Below are 21,790 nucleotides of genomic sequence, written 5' to 3' on the forward strand. Positions count from 1 at the left end.
TGAACAAAAGCCAAGGAAAGGACATTTAAAGTACCAAAATTCAGTGGGAAGTTGGATGATTGAAAAGCTTTTAAAATCCAAGAAAAGGCAACTAAGAAAGTTGTAAGAAAGGAAAAGATGAAATATGAGGACAAACTAGCCAATAATATAAATCAGGATACTGAAAGTTTTTTTCGGTTATATAAAGAGTAAAAGGGAGGTGAGAGTTGATAATGGACCACTGGAAAATGATGCTGGTGCGGTAGTAATGGGGGGGTGGGGTGGGGAGGAACAAACATGCCAGAAGAACTTAGTGAGAACTTTGCATCAGTCTTCGATGTGGAAGACTCTGGCAGTGTGCCAGAGGTCCGTCAATGTCGGGGAGAAGGAGTGAGTGCCATTGCTATGACAAAAGAAAAAGTGCCGGGCAAACTGAAAGGTCTTAAAGTGATTAGTCACCTGGACCAGATGGACTACATCCCAGAGTCCTGAGAGAGGTTGCTGAAGAGATAATAGAGTTCAATAAGGAGAGCAATGTTGTTAGTTGCTTTTTTACATTAGTTTCTCACTCTGGTTAAGCAGGTCTTTGGTTAGATCCCCTGGATTCTATCAGGTTACTTCGAGTTAAGCTAGTCATAGATAAGGCCTACAAACAAGTATTAGGTCAGTAATTTGTATAAACAAAGGATCTAAAGAGATTAGTGTCAAAGATGGGTGTGTTTGCTTCCTGCCAATATATTAGCTGCGGACTACTGGCCATATTGTAGTTTCAGTAGCCCAAGTATTGCCTGACGGGTGGTACTTGTCAGATCAAAGTAGAAAGATGTGTGAGAGGCTGAAATTAGCAAAGTTTGGCTTCCAGCATCTGTCAAAATAGAATCATTGTGTACGAGCGCTCCAGATTCATTCCTGCAGTGAATGAGTTCACTTTCATTAAACTAACACATAAAACATAAATCATTGCTTCTACATAGGCAGTTCTCAGTGTGGACTGATGCCACACAAGGTCTTTCTATTCTGTTCGCTCAGCCATAATGAGAAAATTGAATGAATTGTGAGCAGTGTATCGTTTCCACATATATATATATATGGACATTTATTACAATTTCTATGTCCTCTGATATAGATTTACAGATCCAAAGTTGTGGGGGAAATTTCTCACCTTGCTTTTCACACAAAAGAATTGGCAACTCTGCTTTAGTTTTATTTTGCTGATTACTAAAGCTGTTAAGCTATTTAAGTATCGAATAAGAACAGGAAAACATCTTCCTGAAACATCATTACAAATGCTTTGTTACACTTAAACTCTGTCTTGGCCACAGAAGCCAGGTTAGTAATGAAGGCGTTTAATTCTCATTGGAGGTCTGTGGCCATTGGTATTTCAAGGGTTTAGTGCTGAGACCTCTGTTGTTTGAGTGTTTATAAATATTATATTGTATAATATAATTTTCTGTAAATCTATTAGGGGAACGGTTAAATGGTTCAGTGTGTTTACTGTGCTGTACTTTTCAATGACTTTAATAAATAATATATATACACTAAGTGGCCACTTTATTAGGATAGGAGTGGAACTTGGTGTAGTCTTCTGCTGCTGGAGTTCATCTTCTTCAAGGTTTGACATGTGTGTTCAGAGATGCTCTTCTGCACACCATTGTTGGAATGTGGTTATCTGAGTTGCTGTCACCTTCCTGTCAGCTTGAGATGGTTCACCATTCTCCTCAGACCTCTCTCATTAACACGGCATTTTCACCAGTAGAACTGCCACTCACCGGATATGTTTTGCACTATTCTCTGTAAAATCTTGAGACTGTTGTGTGTGAAAATCCCAGAAAGGTCAGCAGTTTCTGAGATACTCAAACCTCCCCATCTGCCACCAACAATCATTCCACAGTCAAAGTCACTTAAATCACATTTCTTCTCCATTCTGATGTTTGATCTGAACAACAACTTAACCTCTTGACCATGTAACCTACTGAATGTTGAAAGGACTAGTGGTGGGGGTATCCAGAATTAGAGGGCCCAGCCTCAAAATTGAGGGGCAACCCTTTGGAACAGAGGTAAGGAGGAATTTTTTAAAGCCAAAGAGTAATAGAACTGTGGGATGCTCTGCCACAGGCTGCGGTGGATATATTTAAGATGGAAGTTGATCGTTTCCTGATCAGTCATGGAATCAAAGGATATGGCGAGAAGGCAGGCGATGGGGTTGTGTGGGGTCCAGGATCATCCACGATGGAATGGTGGAGCAGACTCAATGGGCTAAATGGCCTAATTCTGCTCTTATGTCTTCGGGTCTTATGTCCACCTGCTTTTATGCATTGAATTGCTGCCACATGATTGTCTGATTAGATATATACAATATAATATTACATATATATACAATGCTTTGGACTAAAATGTATGGATTCAGACCACGTACAGGCAGGTGATATTGATTCAATTTGACATCATGGTCAACACAGACATCGTAGTCCAAAAGGCCTTTTTCTGTGCTGGACTCTTATATATTCCATAGAAGTGAAATTATTTTTGTTTTCCAGTCCTACAGAGCAATGGTCCCCAACCACCATGGTTGGGGACCACTGCTATAGAATGCTGGGGCTTTTGTTGATTAACCCAGTCATGTTGCTGTACTAATGTAGTTCTTGCTATTTTAATGTTTTGTTTCTCCCCACTGTAGGCTGTGATAGTGAACACTGGGGACCACACTGCAGTAACCGGTGCCAGTGTCAGAACAGAGCCCTGTGTAATCCCATCACCGGGGCCTGTGTCTGTGCTGATGGCTATGAGGGATGGCGCTGTGAAGAGCGCTGTGACCAAGGATCTTATGGCAAAGGATGTCAATATAAGTGTCAGTGCCAAAATGCTGCTACTTGTGATCACGAGACTGGAGAATGCCACTGTCCTCCTGGTTATACTGGTGTCTTGTAAGTGCAAACTAAAGTTACACTTCCTCCCCAAGTTCATTGATTGTCTAATTTCAATCTTGTTTATGTTACATATATGTGCAGATAATGCAGTGAATATTTTATTCAGAAATCAATCTGCTGTGCTGGTCCAAAGATGATTTACTGTATGTTGACCATTGAGATTCACTGTTAAAATCTGTTATACATATGTAGCTTTATACTTTATTTAGGTCCTCCCACATATTTATAATTCACAATTTCCAAATGGCTCTTTCTTAAAAAGTTTTTCCAACTTCCAACTTTACATAGCTTTGCAGGCTACGCAATAATCACAGCACAGTTTATTTATAACTCACTTAAAAAGGAACAAAATGATGGTTAGTGTGAGAAATCAGTTTCACACTTCCAAAGCAACACACACAAAATGCTGGAGGAACTCAGCAAGTCCAGTAGCATCACCAGGCAGGGTCCTGATGAAGGGTCTCAGTCCAAAACTTTGACTGTTTATTCCTCTCCATAGTTGGTGCCTGACTTGCCAAATACCACCAGCATTTTGTATGTGTATTACCTCCTTTCCATAGATACTACCTAACCTGCTGAGTTCCTCCGACATTGTGTGTGTGTTGCTCTGGATTTCCAGCATCTGCACCATTTCTTGTGTTTATAATGCAAGGTAATTTGAAGAAAGTTGTTTATTGAATTTAATATTTGTCTGAAATGACAGTTGCCAAATTCGACTTGAATAATTTGATATTACTATATCAGTTCATTGTAATTAGTTTGTGTAATGATTTCTTACAGCCACATGATTGATGGACATACTCTTGTCAGCTTAAAGACTGGTTTGCAGATTTTGCAGAGGTTTTACTGCTTTCAATTCCTTGGTAGAAAAGATATTTTAGGATATTTTACAGTTTGAAAAAACCTGGGTAAGGTGGATTTTAGTATCGTAAGACTGTAGTGGCAGAGGCAGATTGGGAGCAATTGCTAGAGGGAAAGCAACAGTCGATATGTGGGAGATGTTTAACAATAAAAGTTCAAAGTCAGCTTGTCCTTGCAAGAGGCAATAATGGTAAATTTAGGTAACCTTGGTTTACAAAGGATATTATTAAGGGAAAAGAAGGACGCATATGGTATCAATAGGAAACATGTATAGAATGAGTCCTTTGGAGTTCATAGGAGATATAGGAGAAACTCAAGGAAAAAATAATGAGGACAGAAAGGGGCCCTAAACCCGCCTCCAGCTAAACATGAATACCAATGAACACAGTCAGCAGGGATTTTGGGTTTGATGCGCATGTTCCATTTTGTTCATTTTTTTGTGCGGGAGGAGGATCTGGGGGTTGATGTGCCTGTTCTGTTTTGTTTGTTTTTTTTTGTGCAGGGGAGAGATTTCGGGATCAATATGCCTGATCCATTTTGTTTGCTTTTTGTGCTGGGGAGAGATTTTGGGATCAATATGCCTGATCCATTTTGTTTGCTTTTTGTGCTGGGGAGAGATTTCGGGATCAATATGCCTGATCCATTTTGTTTGCTTTTTGTGCTGGGGAGAGATTTTGGGATCAATATGCCTGATCCATTTTGTTTGCTTTTTGTGCTGGGAGGAGTATTTGGGGTCAATGTGCCTGATCCATTTTTGTTCTTTTTTTGCGGTGAGGTGGGATTTGAGGAAGATAATTGTGCTGCCTTATTTTTTTCTTCCTCGATTTCATAGCTACCTGGAGAATTGAAGAATTTCAGAGTTGTATACTTTAATAATAAAATGAGCCTTTGAAATGAAAGAGCGTTCTTCCAGGGCCAAGATGCTAAACAGATTACTAACAGTCATACACAGCACAAGGCACATATAAGACAGCAGCAAAAGATAGTCACATAAAAATCATATAGTTCAAGTCCCTGGGTCTCTGAATGTTGCAGCAGTCTGCAGTCAAACACAATACAGCAGGTTTTCCACCGAGCGAACACCAGAGGGCAGCACACAGCCTCCAGCATCAACTCTGATGCTTCTATCCTTGGTGGCTGCAAACAGGCAACACTGAGGCTTGAGGCCTAAGGAGAATCTTGAAACCATTTATAAGTACAAGATTGTAACCAATAGGTCCCTTCAGGGACTAGAGGGTTAAACTGTGTGGGCAGCGAGGGGATAAAGTGAGATGTTAAATGACACGTATTATCAATATTAACCACAGAGGCTGGGGAATTAACGCAGGGTTATGCTGATATACTGGAGCATGTCTGTATTGGGAAAGAGGATGTACAAAGCCCAGTCTCCAGTGCTGGATGGGATCTTTCCCAAGATATCCCAATATTAACTTTCCTAGTATTGTCTGGCATCTCCTTAGAGTAACACACAAAATGCTGGTGGAACGCAGCAGGCCAGGCAGCATCTATAGCCTGGCCTGTTGCGTTCCACCAGCATTTTGTGTACGTTGCTTGAATTTCCAACATCTGCAGATTTTCTCCTGTTTGTGTTTTTAAAATCTGCTTAGACAATGGGTTTGGATGGGATGGAGTTTGTTAGGTGTGTTCAGGAAGGTTTCCTGACGCAATATGTAGATAAGCCAACTAGAGGAGAGGCTGTACTCGATCTAGTATTGCGAAATGAACCTGGTCAGGTGTCAGATCTTTCAATGGGAGAGCATTTTGGAAGTAGAACTCTATCTCCTTTACCATAGTACTGGAGAGGGATATGAGCAGACAGTTTGTGAAAGCATTTAAATGGGGTAGGGGGAAATATGATACTATTGGGCAGGAACTTGGGAACAGAAATTGGGAGCAGTTGTTTTCAGGGAATTGCATGGCAGAAATGTGGCAAATGTTCAGGGAATATTTGTATGGAGTTCTGTATAGGTATGTTCCATTGAGGCAGGGAAAGGATGGTAGAATAAAAGAACCATGGTGTACAAAGGATGTAGAACATTTAGTTAAGTAAAGAGAAGCTTATGAAAGGTTCAAGAAGCAAGATACTGTTAGAGCTCTAGAAAATTACAAGATTGCCAGGAAGGGGCTTAAGAATGGAATTAGGAGAGCTAGAAGGGGCCATGAGAAGGCCTTGGCGAGCAGGATTAAGGAAAGCCCCGAGGCATTCTATAAGTCTGTGAAGAGCAAGAGGTTGAGCCCTGTGATAATAGGACCAATCAGGAGTGAGAGAGGAAACGTGTGCGTGGAGTTGGAAAAGACAGCAGAGGTACTTACTGAATACTTTGCTTCAGTATTCACCAGGAAAGAGGACCTTGGCAGTTGTGGGGATGACTTACAGTGGACTGAAACGCTTGAGCATATAGACAGTAAGAAAGAGGATGTGCTGGAACTTTTGAAAAGCATTTAGATAAGTTGCCAGGTCCGGACAATGTATATCCCAGGGTACTGTGGGAAGCAAGGAAGGGGATTGCTGAGCCTCTAGCGATGATCAATAATAGGGATGGGAGTAGTACCAGAGGATTGAAGGGTTGCAAATGTTGTTCCCTTGTTCAAGAAATCAACCTTCAATCATGGGATTGAGTTCAAGAGCCATTATGGTAATGTTAAAGCTATATAGGACCTTAATTATACCCAATTCTGATAACCTCACTACAGGGGGGATGTGGATACTATAGAGAAAGTGAAGAGGAGATTTATAAGGATGTTGCCTGGACTGGGGAGCATGCCTTATGAGAATAAGTTGAGTGAACTTACCTTTTTCTCCTTGGAGTGACAGAGGATGAGAAGTGACCTGATAGAGGTGTATAAGATGATGAGAGGCATTGATCGTGTGGATAGTCAGAGGCTTTTTCCCAGGGCTGAAATGGCTAACATGAGGGGGCACAGTTTTAAGGTGTTTGCAAGTAGGTACAAGGGGGATGTCAGAGGTAAGTTTTTCACACAGAGTGGTGAGTGCATAAAATGCCCTGACAGTGGTGGTGGAGACAGATATAATAAAGTCTTTTAAGAGACTCTTAAATAGGTACATGGAGCTTAGAAAAATAGAGCGCTAAGCGGGAAGGAAATTCTAGGCAGTTTCTAGAGTAGGTTACATGGTCGGCTCAACATCGTGGGCCGAAGAGCCTGTAATGTGCTGTAGATTTCTATGTTCCTTGTTCTATGTTAAAATGCTCAGAGAAGCAAGGACAGAAATAGCTGTGGCTCTGTCAGAAATTTTTGCATCTTCATTTGCAGTAGATAAGGAATTGGAATATTAGAAGATAACTAATCTTGTCTGCTTGTTCAGAAAGAACATTAGAACTAAGCCTAGAAACTACAGGCCGATAAGCATTACATCAGAAGTAGAGAAGTCTTTGAAGATCTGAGGGGACAGGATTTGTGTTCACTTGGAAAGGCAGGAACTGGCTGGGAGGAGTCAGTGTGGTTTTGTGCAAGAGAGATCCTGTCTTACAAATCCAAATGAGCTTTTAATAATAACTAAAAAAAATGATGGAAGGCAGAATTGTAAATGTAGTTTATATGGATTTCAAACAGATCTTTTGACAAGGTCCTGCATAGTAGGTTGGTCCAGAATGTTAAGGCTGAATGATTCTGAGTTACGTTCACTAGTTTTAGGAGGCAGTAGGTAGTGGTGGATGGGTATTTTTCTGACTAGAAATCTGTAATGAGTAGTGTAGTACAGGGACTTTGCTTTTTGATGTGTATTGGATATGTATTTGGAGGTATGATCTTGTACTTTATCATTTATCTGCACTGCACTTTTTCAGTAGCTTTTACAACTTATTCTGTATTTTGTTCTTGCTTTACCTTGTTCTAGCTCAATGCACTGTGTAATGATTTGATCTGTATGAACAGGATGCAAGACAAGCTTTTCTCTGTATCTTAGTACATGTGACAATTATAAACCAGAAATGATTAATACGGTTGCAGATGGTCTGAAAACTGCTAATGCTGTTGATAGTGAGGAGTGTTAGTCTCAGGCTATAGAATGATCAGAGTGATGTTGATCATCTGGTAAACTGGGCAGGGCAGTGGCATATGGAGATTAATCAACATGAGTGTCAAGTGGTGCATTTTGGGGAGTCTAGTAAAGAAAGATGTGTACTATGTATTGTCGAGCCCTTGGGAGCGCTGAGGAAGAAAGGAGTGTTGATGGTCTAGAATGGGTTTAGTGTGGGTAGGATGTACACCATGTACTGCAGAGTCCTTGGGAGCGCTGAGGAGGAAAGAAGTGTTGACAGTTAAGTGCCAGGATTTCCCAGTGAGCAGGTCAGTGGAAATCACTTGGGGGTTGCTTGCATTTATTATCCATGCGTGGATTTCTATAAAGTCCTGCTGTTGCATGATCACTCTCAATCTGTGGAGCTGTGGATTTCTCACAGATATTGGCCACTCCATCCGTGCCCACACTCAACATATCATCCTGTCATAATCTTCAGTAAATATACCTCTTCCTTATCAGTACCTCAAAAGGCTTTTTCCTTCCATGACTTCCTGTTTCACTGTTCTATCTCCAACAACATCCACTTCTTTTCTCACTGCAGCTTTCCAAATAATACCTCCCCTTCCCCCCATGCAGAGGCCTAAGCATTTTTCTAATCTAGTGTATAGAAGCTAAAAACTGGGAAGATGTTTCACTCAAAAGATACACCTGGAGGAAAACTGTTTAAGATGGAGCTGTGCTACATGGGAGTGACCTTCACTGTGCCACAGAGAACAAGTAACAGTTATGAAAGGGGAGTCTGAACAATCAAAGGACCCAACCACAGCTACCACTTATTCGTGTCCAGACTGCCCAGAATATGTGGATCCCAGATTGGCCTCTGCAGCCACCGGAGAACTCAGCAATAGATAATCCCTTAGAAGAACATCATACTCGACTTGAGTGATTGCTCTATTACAGCATTCAGTGTTGACAAATAGTCTCTTCTACACTGGAGAAACTAAATTCAGATAGAGTTGCTGATTTGCAGAGAACCTCATTTCAGGTTTCAACAGTTACCCTGAGTTTTAGGCTGGGTGTCATTATCATTCTGCAGCAACCTCCCATATTGAGGTCTATTCCAGTGAAGTCCACTGGAAACTCAAGGAACAACATTTCATCTTGCGATTGACCATATTGCAGCTCTCAGAACATAATATTGCATTTAATAACTGAGCCCTTTCAGTTTGTATCAGAACAGGTCTGCTCTGATGAAAGAACCTGTCACATTTACTCAGTTCATATCTTTCTCCACAGATCCTACCTAATTCTCTATTAGTTTTGATTTCCAACATCAACAGGATTTTGTATCTCAGAATCTTAGCATTTTTATTTTTACTCTCTCCTCTGATGAAATTAATGTCATTCTACTCACATCTCCAGAAAGACCAGATGCATTTAACACACATTTACCACCGTTTGGGTTATTCAGGTTCTCCATAACTCTACTTTATCACAGGCATTTTCTTTGCTTTCTCTAAACTTAAAACTTCTCCCAATTCTAATGAAAGGCCATTGACCTGTTTCTCTCTCCATATTTGCTGACTGACCTACAGTGTATTTTCAGCATTTTCTGATTCCATTTCAATCTACAGTTTCTTTCGCAGTTGAATGGCTGAATTCAGTGTCCATTTCAGGAGCATCCTACCGTACCTCAAAACATAAGCTCACTAAGCACCTCTGCTGCCTCTCGGAGGAATTGCTTGGTTAATAACAGTAGTAGTGAAAAATTAGCAACAGCAGAATCTAACATAGAACATGGGACAGTACAACACAGTACAGGGCTTTTGGCCCACCACTTTGTGCCTACCTTCTAATCTACTCCAAGGTCAATCTAGCCCTTCCCTCCTGCATAGCCCTCCATTTTTCTAACATCCATGTGCCTATCAAAGAGTCTCTTAAATGTCTCTATTGTATCTACCTTTATCATCACTTCCTGGCAGCACATTTCATGCACCCAGTATTTTGTGTAAAAGAAAATTACCTCCAACATCCCCCCATATACATTCCTCCAATCATCTTAAAATTATGCCTCCTTGTTTTTGTCCTGCGCAAAAGTCTCTGGCTGTCCATTCTATATATGCTTCATCATCTTGTACACCGCTATCCAGTTACCGTTCATCACCTTCTCTAAAGATAATTTATAGCAAATATAGCCCCCTGTAGGCAATGCTGAAGAGATTCACAAAGATAAATTTTTGTTCAGTTCACACATAGCTTTATTCCAAGAGATATGCATCTTTCCTTTAGAATACTGATGTTCACAGCTCATATCTTACTGCATCATACTCATTTGAAACCAGCTTTTATGCATTCCTTATGTTTGTTAATGGGTGACAACATTTTTGACTCTAGAATTCAAAATGAAATCAGTGAACATAGTAGAATTATCACCAATGGAAAATTCAAATTACATATCACACAAAATGCTGGAGGGAATCAACAGATCAAGCAGCATCTTTAGGATGGAATAATTAGTCGACATTTTGGGTCATGATCCTTAATCAGGACTGGAAAGGAAAGACAGAATAGGAAGGCAGGTGATGGATGAGACCAGGTGAGATAGAAGGTGGGTGGGTTGAAGAGACAACCTGGAATTCTGGAGCACCATATATAATATACTAATTGATTCCGACAATTCCTCTCCCCTTCTTTCCCTCCACCTGTCCTGGAAGAGCACCCAGTGATGTCGCATCTGAATTCTAGCTCATTAGCCACAAATTCACCAGCATTGTCTTCCTATTTCTTGCCTCACTAGCACTTAGCACAAAGTCAGTTCCAAAATTAAAATTCTACTGATACTGATTTGAAACTTTTAACTTAATTCCCTAAATTCAATTTTCAAAACTTTCTCCTCCTTACTGTCTATGTCATTATGACTCATATGGACCATGACCTCTGGCTACACACCTTTCAGGACATCCTATGCCCACTCAGAGACCTCCTCAACAACAGAGCAGAGAAGCAATTCACCGTGCTGGAGTTGCTCCCAGTTTCACAGAGTGATCATGAGCTTCCTGTCTGATTATTGGTTCACTGTGTTGATGGAGAAGGAGTGTTGAGAGGGTCATTTCCTTGTATTAGCATCTATGATTTAGGGTTGAGAAGACACAATTCTCCATTTGGGATTCTGTGTGGACTATGTAGACTATGCTTTATCCTGTATCTGGGCTGAGCAGGGACACCCAGCGGCCCATTCTCCTTCCTGCTCCTCAGTCTCTCCGGGTTCTACCTCATGGCCCTTAGGCTCTTGATCTCATGCTGTTCCTCTGCTACCAGTTACTGTCAATGGTTTACAAGTTGGGCATGATGTCTCTGTACTGCTCGGCATAGACTGTAAAGCACCATGAACAGATGTAGGCTATGAATTTTAAGGAGATCATTAAGTCTTCTATTTCTGTTTTCAGACTTGTAGGGCTGTATCTGCTCAGCTGCTGGGGTTGGTGAGCGTACTGTATGAGAAGCTTTGAAAGTATAGGGTAGTACCCCAGGGTTTATGCTTCTTGATAGTGCTGATTACTGAAGCTGACTATAATTTGGACTTCCTCTGGAGGAAGGAGTCATGCATGCTTCCTAGAAATGTGACATTTATTATGACAAAGTTCTGCAATCCACATTCACCTAGACTTTTAGTGAGTGGAACCTTCCCTATTAACGAAAAGGTCAGGGTGGTGTCAGTCCAGATTTGGAATTATCTCAGAGAGATCACTAGTGTGGATAAAATTAACTTTTGTTGATTATAAAGCAACTTAAAAAGTGGATGTTATCTGATCCACTATCTGGTTCTTGTAGTCCTAAGAAATGGACTGTGTGAGGTACCATTGGTTCATTTTGGATAATACAGAGATTCCACCAGCAGTCAATTGCTTTTGAAAACAGGAAGAAAAATTTCAGTTTTGTACTTTTGAAGCTTTGTACATTTAGTTTCCAAAGGAGATTATTTACATAAATAAAAACAAAATATCAATTGAACACTGTGCAAATGATCTCAGAAGTGCCTTTCACCTTCTGTAGTTTCTTGTGGATTCTGACTTTAACAGTAGCATATAACATTGTGCATTGTAAAAACTGACTTCAATGGCTGATTCAGTCAAACTCAAGATTGTTTAACGTCATTTCTTGTACACAAGTGTAAAGAGAATGAAATAATTTTTACTCCAGATCCAATGCAGCACAAAAAACCCCACAAAAGTTAAAGAACAATAATAATACTAAAAAACACACAATAATATAAATACGTAAGATAGTTTACATATATAGATTATTTGAATGTCCATAAGGTGATACTAGGCTGTACATAAGGTGATTTTGACAACAACATTAAACACTAAATGCAAAAAATGTTTTTAATCATTGGAAAGTAAAAGAACTTTACGTTTCTTCAAATATTTAACAATATTTGGTTCCAATTGTGTTTCATTCTCTTAAAGTGTTGAGAAACACAAAGTAGCCTTGTGTTAACATCTCAGCAAACTGAATATTCATGTTAACGAATATAAGCACATAAAATGATCCAGTATTGATATTGTTAGTAATAGTAGAATTCACTGACAGTTGAATCAGCCCACAGAGAGATTCGTCAAATTAGATATAACTGAACAAGTGAAGTCTTGTACTGTTTGGGTTCAGTATTGCAATGACTAGCCATTTTACCCTCTATTAACCTGCAGCTGTGAAGAACGCTGTCCTCCTGGCAGTCATGGAGCCCAATGTGAGTCACGGTGCCCATGTCAGAATGGTGGGAAATGTCACCATATTACTGGAGAGTGCTCCTGTCCAGCTGGGTGGATGGTAAGCAAAAATTAAAATTCTCTCTCATTTTGGTATGATTATTTTGGCTTCAGGGTTCATTAACAATTATTAACTTAGATTAGCATATGAATATATCAGGTCAGTCTGCATGTGCAGAGAATAAAAATCCATTAACATTTCAGTTAGATACTATCCAGCATTGAATTTTTGTTCTGCCTTACATAGTGTATGTCAGTTCTGCCACACTTGTCCCAGACTCAGAACACTACTCGTGAAATCGTAGTTCAGAGCCCTCAGGTTGACATCTGGGCTGAAGTCCACCATGGCAGTGGTTCACAATCCCTCTTTGGATAACACATAAAATTATGTTGAAAACAAAATACACCAGCATCTCATCCTGAACAATGTAAAACTGATTTAGTTTTAGTGCAGAGCTGAAATGAATTCTGGAGTTAAATCTGAAGTGACAGTAAGGTGACCATGCTACTTGTCAGAAAGCAGTGAGAGAGAATGGAATTGCTCTACTAGAAAGTTGTTCAATTACATTTTAATTAATTTGTAATAAAAGCAGACAATGCTAGAAGTACACAGTACGTTGGAGAGGGAAGAAGAGGAAGGAGGGTGGCATGGTAGTGTAGCCGTTAGCACAGCTGCTTTACAACGATCACTGATCGGAGTTCAGTTCAGTTTCTCCCCATGACTGTATGGTTTTCCTCCAGGTCCAGAGATGTCTGGGCTGGGGCTAGTGAGTTGTAGGCATGGTACGTTGTCACCAGAAACATGACAACACCTGCGAGCTGACCCTAGCACAATCTTAACTGATTTGATTTGGCGCATTTTAGTGTATGTTTAGATGTACATATGACAAATAAAGCTAATCTTTAATAAAAAGTCCTGGTCAATGGCTTTTTATTAGAACTGATATACTGAGAATTTCCAGCATTTTTTCTTTACACTAAATTTTCAACATCTGCAATATAGGGCTTTTATGAACTTGATATAATAATGGCTTAGTGAAGGCAAATTCCTTTAACTCTACAACTGTAATAAAATAAAACATGACTGGAAGAGTTAGAATGCATTACATCTTGCTGCATAAGAACATTTCCATTTCTTGGTATAAACAGGGAAGGTTCTAGCAGGATTTTATCCTTGCCACAGGTCAAAACAATCATCAGATCTTAATTATTAAAATGAATAGCTTTCTTGCTAGTTTTCTTGTTCCACATTCTAAATGGGTTACATGAAAAAATCACAGCCAAAGGCACATCTGATAAACACTTGCTGTGAAAATTTCTTTTGGAAAGATTGTTGCATATTGCCACGCTGAATAACTCTAACCTTGGCACTCTAAACCCTCAAAATAAAATGAAACACTTTATTATCAGCAAAATGAGCCACACACAGAATTGTGTAAGTCACTTATACTTACACTATTGGGTTATTGTGTAAATTAACAGTAATCCACACCATTACTAGAAATGTATGGCGATTGGATTGAATTAGAATATTATCCCATCTGTACCAAGCAGATGAGTCTAACTATAACAGTGATTTTTACTTTATCCGATTTGTAGGGGTCAGTATGTGCACAACCATGTCCTTTTGGAAAGTTTGGGATCAATTGTACCCAAGAGTGTCCTTGCCATAATGGAGGGCGTTGTGACCATGTGACAGGCAGGTGCCATTGTACAGCTGGATATGCAGGTGACAGGTAAGAACATACCCAGCACAGCACACTGTTATATCCTGGTGTAAGAAAATCACAATGTAAAGAAAACAAATTTCACCAAATGCTAAGATAATGATGAACCTTTCTGCTCTCAGCACAAATTTGGCACTCGTGAGGGTTACCCGTACTCCATACAGAAAGAAATTGATGTGACTTCCTCCTGCACTCTATTGCTATATATCTCTACATGTTATCAGAAATACAGTGGTGTAATTGGATGGTTGTGCACTACTCCACATTCAGGGGCATTGATCCTTCTGAAAATCAGTTCATTTTCAATCTGTTTTTGGATCTCTGAGAAAATCATGGTCATAAACAGCATTGAAGTAATGGCCAAGAAGTAAACTTTATCTCTGATTGCATTGATTGAAACTTGACCAGTGTTGCCTTATTAATAAATGAACGATCTCATATGTAATCATAGAAACCCTACAGAACAATACAGGTCATTCGGCCCACAAAGTGTGCCGAACATGTCCCTACCTTAGAAATTACTAGGCTTACCCATAGCCCTCTAGTTTTTAAGCTCCATGTACCTATCCAAAAGTCTCTTAAAAGACCCTATCATATCCGCCTCCACCACCGTTGCCAACAGCCCATTCCACACACTCACCACTCTCTGAGTAACAAACTTACCCCTGATATCTCCTTCGTACCTACTTCCCAGCACCTTAAACCTGTGTCCTCTTGTGGCACCTATTTCAGCCCTGGGAAAAAGCCTCTGGCTATCCACACGATCAATGCCTCTCATCATCTTATACACCTCTACCAGGTCATCCCTCATCCTCCATCACTCCAAGAAGAAAAGGCCGAGTTTACTCAATCTATTCTCATAAGGCATGCTCCCCAATCCAGGCAACATCCTTGTAAATCTCTGCACCCTTTCTATGGCTTTCACCTCCTTCCTGTAGAGAGGTGACCAGAACTGAGCACAGTACTCCAAGTGGGGTCTGACCAGGGGTCCTATATAGTTGCAACATTACCTCTCAGTTCCTAAACTCAATCCCACAGTTGATGAAGGCTAATACGCTGTATGCCTTCTTAACCAGAGAGTCAACCTACGCAGCTGCTTTGAGTGTCCTATGGACTCAGACCCCAAGATCGCTCTGATCCTCCACACTGCCAGGAATCTTACCATTAATACTATATTCTGCTATCATATTTGACCTACTAAAATGAACCACTTCACACTTATCTGGGTTGAACTCCATCTGCCACTTCTCGGCCCAGTTTGGCATCCAGTGTCCCACTGTAACCTCTGACAGACCTCCACTATCCACAACACCTCCAACCTTTGTGTCATCAGCAAACTTACTAACCCATCCCTCAACTTCATTCAATCGTTTTGAGCAGGCAGTTTTGTCATATTAATAGCCACTCCTGGAGGAATTCTTACTCTCAAAAGAGTAAAACACATGCAGAATTAAAGACAAGTTCTGTTATGAAACAATAAAAATGACACACAGAATAATCTGTCCCACTCACCAGAAAGCTTCAGTAGCGGCACTCCATGTGAGGAGTTGTCTCTTCTAATTAAAAGATTAGCAAAGGTTTTATTCATTGGAATGGAGGAGAATGAGGGTAACGTTATAGATTCTGCATCTTCCCTTGCCAGTCCTGAAGATGGGACTGGGTCCAAAACATCAACAGTTTATTCATTTCCATAGATGCTGCTTAACCTGCTGAGCTCCTCCAGCATTTTGTGTGTGTGCTACATAATGTTTAAATTATGAGAGGCATGGATAAGGTGGACAGTAACAGTCACTTCTCCAGGATAGGAGAGTCCAAAACTAGACACATAGATTTACGTTGCAAGGGGAAAAAGTTTAAAAGGGACCTGAGAACAACTTATTCATGCAGAGGGTGGTGAGTATATGGGGTAAACTGCCAGAAGAAGTGGTTAGGGCATTTAAGAAGCACTTAGATGGGTGTAGGAAGGGGCAGGACCTAAACTGATGTAGGCCAAACACAAGAAATTGAGACTAAGTAGGTGGCACACGTCAGCATGGTGTGGTTGGGCTGAAGGGCCTGGTATTCATGCTGTAGTGCTCAATGACGATGAAAAAATGATGAAGAAGTATGGTTTAGTCATCAGAGAATGACATGTCACGGAGCACCTCGTTCACTCTTACTGTATATATACTTCTTCATTACCCATGAAAAATTGTGACAAGTCAGTTGTGCTATCTATCATGACATTCACAAGTCACTTAATACAGAATCTTTTGCCTCTTTTGAGTTCTGTGTATACCTACATAATACTTGGTGGAATATTTGCCAGCAATTTAGTGTTATTTATGTCAAAAATTTGACTAAAGAAAGGTTGTCATTCATTGTAGCTACCAGGAGACAGAGATGAGAGTGTGGGCTTAAATTGTGGGGAGATATGTGTGTAATGTAACCGCAACAGTGACTGAAAAATTATCCAGTCAGTTGAGTAAATATAATTTTGATTTCTGTGCTTCTGGGACCACATGTTTATAGATTAATGTCATTCTTCTGTTTCAGTCTTACTAAGAGAAGCAGAATTTATAACAATCTGAGATAAAATAGTTAATTATGAGTCATTGGAAATGTACAGGGATTGTAAAACTGAATAAATTGTTACAACATGTTCAAGAGGGATATTCTGAAAATGTAATTAAATTTAGTAGTTTTATAAGATCCTGTACATGCAATAATTTATTTGACTTTTTTCAGTAAGATATATCATCTGGTATTTAATATTTTCATAAATTGCCTCATTAATTTTGTGAGCACCAACAGAATTAACCCAGCTGGACTGATAATTATAGATTGCGCTAATATTCCCTGCTGGCAATAATCATGCTCTCAGCAGTTGGAAAACACCACCAGTGCAATCTCACAACTAAATGCAGCTACACGTAATCATATGTTTATAATGTAATTGAAATATATCTGGCCTCTAACACTGTTGCATAGATTTATGGTTTGTTTGGAAAAAGATATTTAACTCACTAACGGGGTCCCTCTGTGACTATTTGTGGTGTTTAGAGTGAACTAAATATTAGTAATCTGTTTGAATAAATGACTGCAAAGCCTTTAGCCGCGCAGGGAGAGGTAATGGGCTACTACAGATCATTTGTCATTCTCCTTATTTGTTTGTGCCTGCTGATTCTTTGCATTGTGATGGCAACGTTAGAGTTATCAGAAAATCCACGCAAAGGGAAGGAAGGATGAAAGCTTCCATTTCTCATTTCCATTTTTATTACAAGTAGTTTTAAAACCCAGAATACCTGAAATCCAGCCTGTACACACTGCATTTGAGAGGGATTGGGGGAAATTGCATTGAGACCTATCAACTATTGAAATCTTTAGCCCTTTGTCTCTTCCACCCATCGAATGGTGAAAGGCCTTACTAGAGTGGATATGGAGAGGCTGTTTCCTGTGGTGGGGGAGTCTAAGACCAGAGGACACAGCCTCAAAAAGGGGGGGCACTATTTTAGAACAGAGTTGAGGAGGACTTTCTTTAGTCAGAGAGTGTTAAATGTGTGGAATTTGTTGCCATAGGCGGCTGTGGAGGCCAAGCCATTGGGCATTTTTAAGGCAATGGTTGATAGATTCTTGATGGGTCATGGCATGAAGGGATAGGGGGGTATTCTGTTCCTCTGCCTTATGGTCTATCACCTCCCAGCTTCTCACTTCATCCTCCCTCCCCCACCTGCTTTCACCCATCACCTCGTACTCAGCTCGTACTCCTTCCTTTTCCCCCACCTTCTTATTCTGGCTTCATCCCCCTTCCTTTCCAGTCCTGATGATGGGCTTCGGCCCGAAACATCGACTGTTTTTTCCCCTCCAAAGATGCTGCCTCACCTGCTGAGTTCCTCCAGCATTTTGTATGTGTTGCCTTAAATTTCACCTCTTTGATAACATACAGTATCCACACCTATCTTTTTTTTACAATTGATCCTTGCCAACAGGGATGATTGACTGGATGTCATATCAAGAAATCTAATACTATTTTAGTCAACCAGAGTGAGAAGAAACACCATCAGTTATCTTTCTAAATTTAGAATTCTTTAAAGCAGACTAGCAAGTGCTGTTTTTCCAAGTTCCTATGGATGCAACTTTTTACACTGCAAAGGTAAAAGTCAAGTTCATAGTACGCAGTACTACCAGCTCTGCTTCTGACAAGGGTGATTGTAGACATCCTCTGGATCTTCTGCAGTCCACCAGCAGAAGATCAAATGAGATTTTTTTCCCCTTGCAGCAACCCCAATGTAATTTCATTTCATTGCCCTGAGTCAGGACTTGGAATAAATACATAAAGATTGAGCAAGATCCCCGCTGTCAGGAGGAGCGTTGGATCAGAAGTTTCATGAATGTTACGCTTCAGACTATCACTAGTGAGTGAAAGGTCAATGTTTAGAGCCTTTGCACACTATCTGAGGGGCTAATGCACCAGGAAAATCAGATAGAATGCCATTGAGCTCACTCTGCTCCCTGTTATTTACATACAGGTTGCGAATGTTAGGAGGCTATCAATCCAATTTTCTTTGATATCAGAAAGGACAACTAAAGAAAATCCTATTTTATGTTTCTGAGTGAATTTTCTGCTGTAATTAGTTTGGGAAATTAGGTGAAATGCTAACTGTCCATTGGGTGCAAGTTAAAAAGACCAATTGAATAAAACCTTCCTCCTTTCCTAAGTCTAACGGTCCACTCTGAAGTGGCTATGATGAGTCACACTTACTCCTCAAAATTGCAGCCTTAGCCAGGGAGATTCGAAGTCCTTAGGACAAGAAAATAGAACAGGTCAGACCTTCAGCCCAGGATCTTTTCCACTGAATAGCCCTCCATTTCTTTATAATCCATGTGTCTATCCGAGAGACTCATAAACATTCTGGTGTTTCTGCCTCTACCACCACCCCAGGCAGAGCATTCCACGCACCCACCACTCTGTAAAGCACCGGCCTCTGGTAAAAACAGGATTATAAACACTTTTGTAAAACTGTGTTACAGCAAGGTTTGGGAACAAAGTGTTCAGTAGTGTTCAGCCAACCCATCACACCACAATAGTTCAGCAAACCCATCACACCACAGTAGTGTTCAGCCAACACGTCACACCACAATAGTGTTCAGCCAAACCCTCACATCCACAATAGTGTTCAGCAAACCCATCACACCACAGTAGTGTTCAGCCAACCCATCACACCACAATAGTTCAGCAAACCCATCACACCACAGTGGTGTTCAGCCAACCCACCACACCACAATAGTGTTCAGCCAACACGTCACACCACAATAGTGTTCAGCCAACCCATCACACCACAATAGTGTTCAGCCAAACCCTCACATCCACAATAGTATTTTGTATGCCATGGTGGAACTACATGCTAGATCAGAGCTCATCTTGATTCAGACCTCACCGTTGACTCACAGAGAACAATATTGTTATCCAAACCTCACCGTGGATACACTGAGAACAATATTATTATCCAAACCTCACCGTGGACTCACCGAGAACAATATTATTATCCAAACCTCACCGTGGATACACTGAGAACAATATTATTATCCAGACCTCACCGTGGACTCACTGAGAACAATATTATTATCCAAACCTCATCATGGATACACTGAGAACAATATTATTATCCCAACCTCACCGTGGACTCACTGAGAACAATATTATTATCCAAACATCACCGTGGATACACTGAGAACAATATTATTATCCAACCCTCACCGTGGACTCACTGAGAACAATATTATTATCCCAACCTCACCGTGGACTCACTGAGAACAATATTATTATCCAAACATCACCGTGGATACACTGAGAACAATATTATTATCCAGACCTCACCGTGGAATCACTGAGAACAATATTATTATCCAGACCTCACCGTGGACTCACTGAGAACAATATTATTATCCAGACCTCACCGTGGATACACTGAGAACAATATTATTATCCAGACCTCACCGTGGAATCACTGAGAACAATATTATTATCCAGACCTCACCGTGGACTCACTGAGAACAATATTATTATCCAGACCTCACCGTGGACTCACTGAGAACAATATTATTATCCAGACCTCACCGTGGATACACAGAGAACAATATTATTATCCAGACCTCACAGTGGAATCACTGAGAACAATATTATTATCCAGACCTCACCGTGGACTCACCGAGAACAATATTATTATCCAGACCTCACCGTGGACTCACTGAGAACAATATTATTATCCAGACCTCACCATGGACTCACTGAGAACAATATTATTATCCAGACCTCACCGTGGATACACAGAGAACAATATTATTATCCAGACCTCACAGTGGACTCACTGAGAACAATATTATTATCCAAACCTCACCGTGGACTCACTGAGAACAATATTATTATCCAAACCTCACCGTGGATACACTGAGAACAATATTATTATCCAAACATCACCGTGGACTCACTGAGAACAATATTATTATCCAAACCTCACCGTGGACTCACTGAGAACAATATTATTATCCAGACCTCACCGTGGACTCACCGAGAACAATAATATTATCCAGACCTCACCGTGGATACACTGAGAACAATATTATTATCCAGACCTCACCGTGGAATCACTGAGAACAATATTATTATCCAGACCTCACCGTGGACTCACTGAGAACAATATTATTATCCAGACCTCACCGTGGACTCACTGAGAACAATATTATTATCCAGACCTCACCGTGGATACACTGAGAACAATATTATTATCCAGACCTCACAGTGGACTCACTGAGAACAATATTATTATCCAAACCTCACCGTGGACTCACTGAGAACAATATTATTATCCAGACCTCACCGTGGATACACAGAGAACAATATTATTATCCAGACCTCACAGTGGACTCACTGAGAACAATATTATTATCCAAACCTCACCGTGGACTCACTGAGAACAATATTATTATCCAAACCTCACCGTGGATACACTGAGAACAATATTATTATCCACACCTCACCGTGGATACACTGAGAACAATATTATTATCCAGACCTCACCGTGGACTCACTGAGAACAATATTATTAATCAGACCTCACCGTGGGCTCACAGAGAACAATATTATTATCCGGACCTCTCCGTGGATACACTGAGAACAATATTATTATCCACACCTCACCGTGGATACACTGAGAACAATATTATTATCCAGACCTCACCGTGGACTCACTGAGAACAATATTATTATCCAGACCTCACCGTGGGCTCACAGAGAACAATATTATTATCCAGACCTCACCGTGGATACACTGAGAACAATATTATTATCCAGACCTCACCGTGGATACACTGAGAACAATATTATTATCCAGACCTCACCGTGGATACACTGAGAACAATATTATTATCCAAACCTCACTGTGGACTCACTGAGAACAATATTATTATCCAAACCTCACTGTGGACTCACTGAGACCAGAGTTATTATTTAAACCTCACAGTGGATACATTCAGACCAATATTATTACTGATAGTTTTTGTCAATTT

The 21,790-nt window shown here is 40.4% G+C and overlaps 1 protein-coding gene across 1 annotated transcript in view; it reads left to right on the forward strand.

Moving 5' to 3' along the window:
* Positions 1 to 21,790, forward strand: part of megf11 (multiple EGF-like-domains 11) — a 398,256-nt gene that overhangs the window by 262,347 nt on the left and 114,119 nt on the right. Inside the window, exons 6-8 of the mRNA XM_059953080.1 lie at positions 2,657 to 2,903; positions 12,459 to 12,579; positions 14,118 to 14,254. Of these exons, the coding sequence (XP_059809063.1) occupies positions 2,657 to 2,903; positions 12,459 to 12,579; positions 14,118 to 14,254 (505 nt within the window). The remainder of the gene's footprint in view (positions 1 to 2,656; positions 2,904 to 12,458; positions 12,580 to 14,117; positions 14,255 to 21,790) is intronic.

This window comes from Hypanus sabinus, chromosome 28 (genome assembly GCF_030144855.1).
Source record: "Hypanus sabinus isolate sHypSab1 chromosome 28, sHypSab1.hap1, whole genome shotgun sequence".
NCBI classification, from domain to species: Eukaryota; Metazoa; Chordata; class Chondrichthyes; order Myliobatiformes; family Dasyatidae; genus Hypanus; species Hypanus sabinus.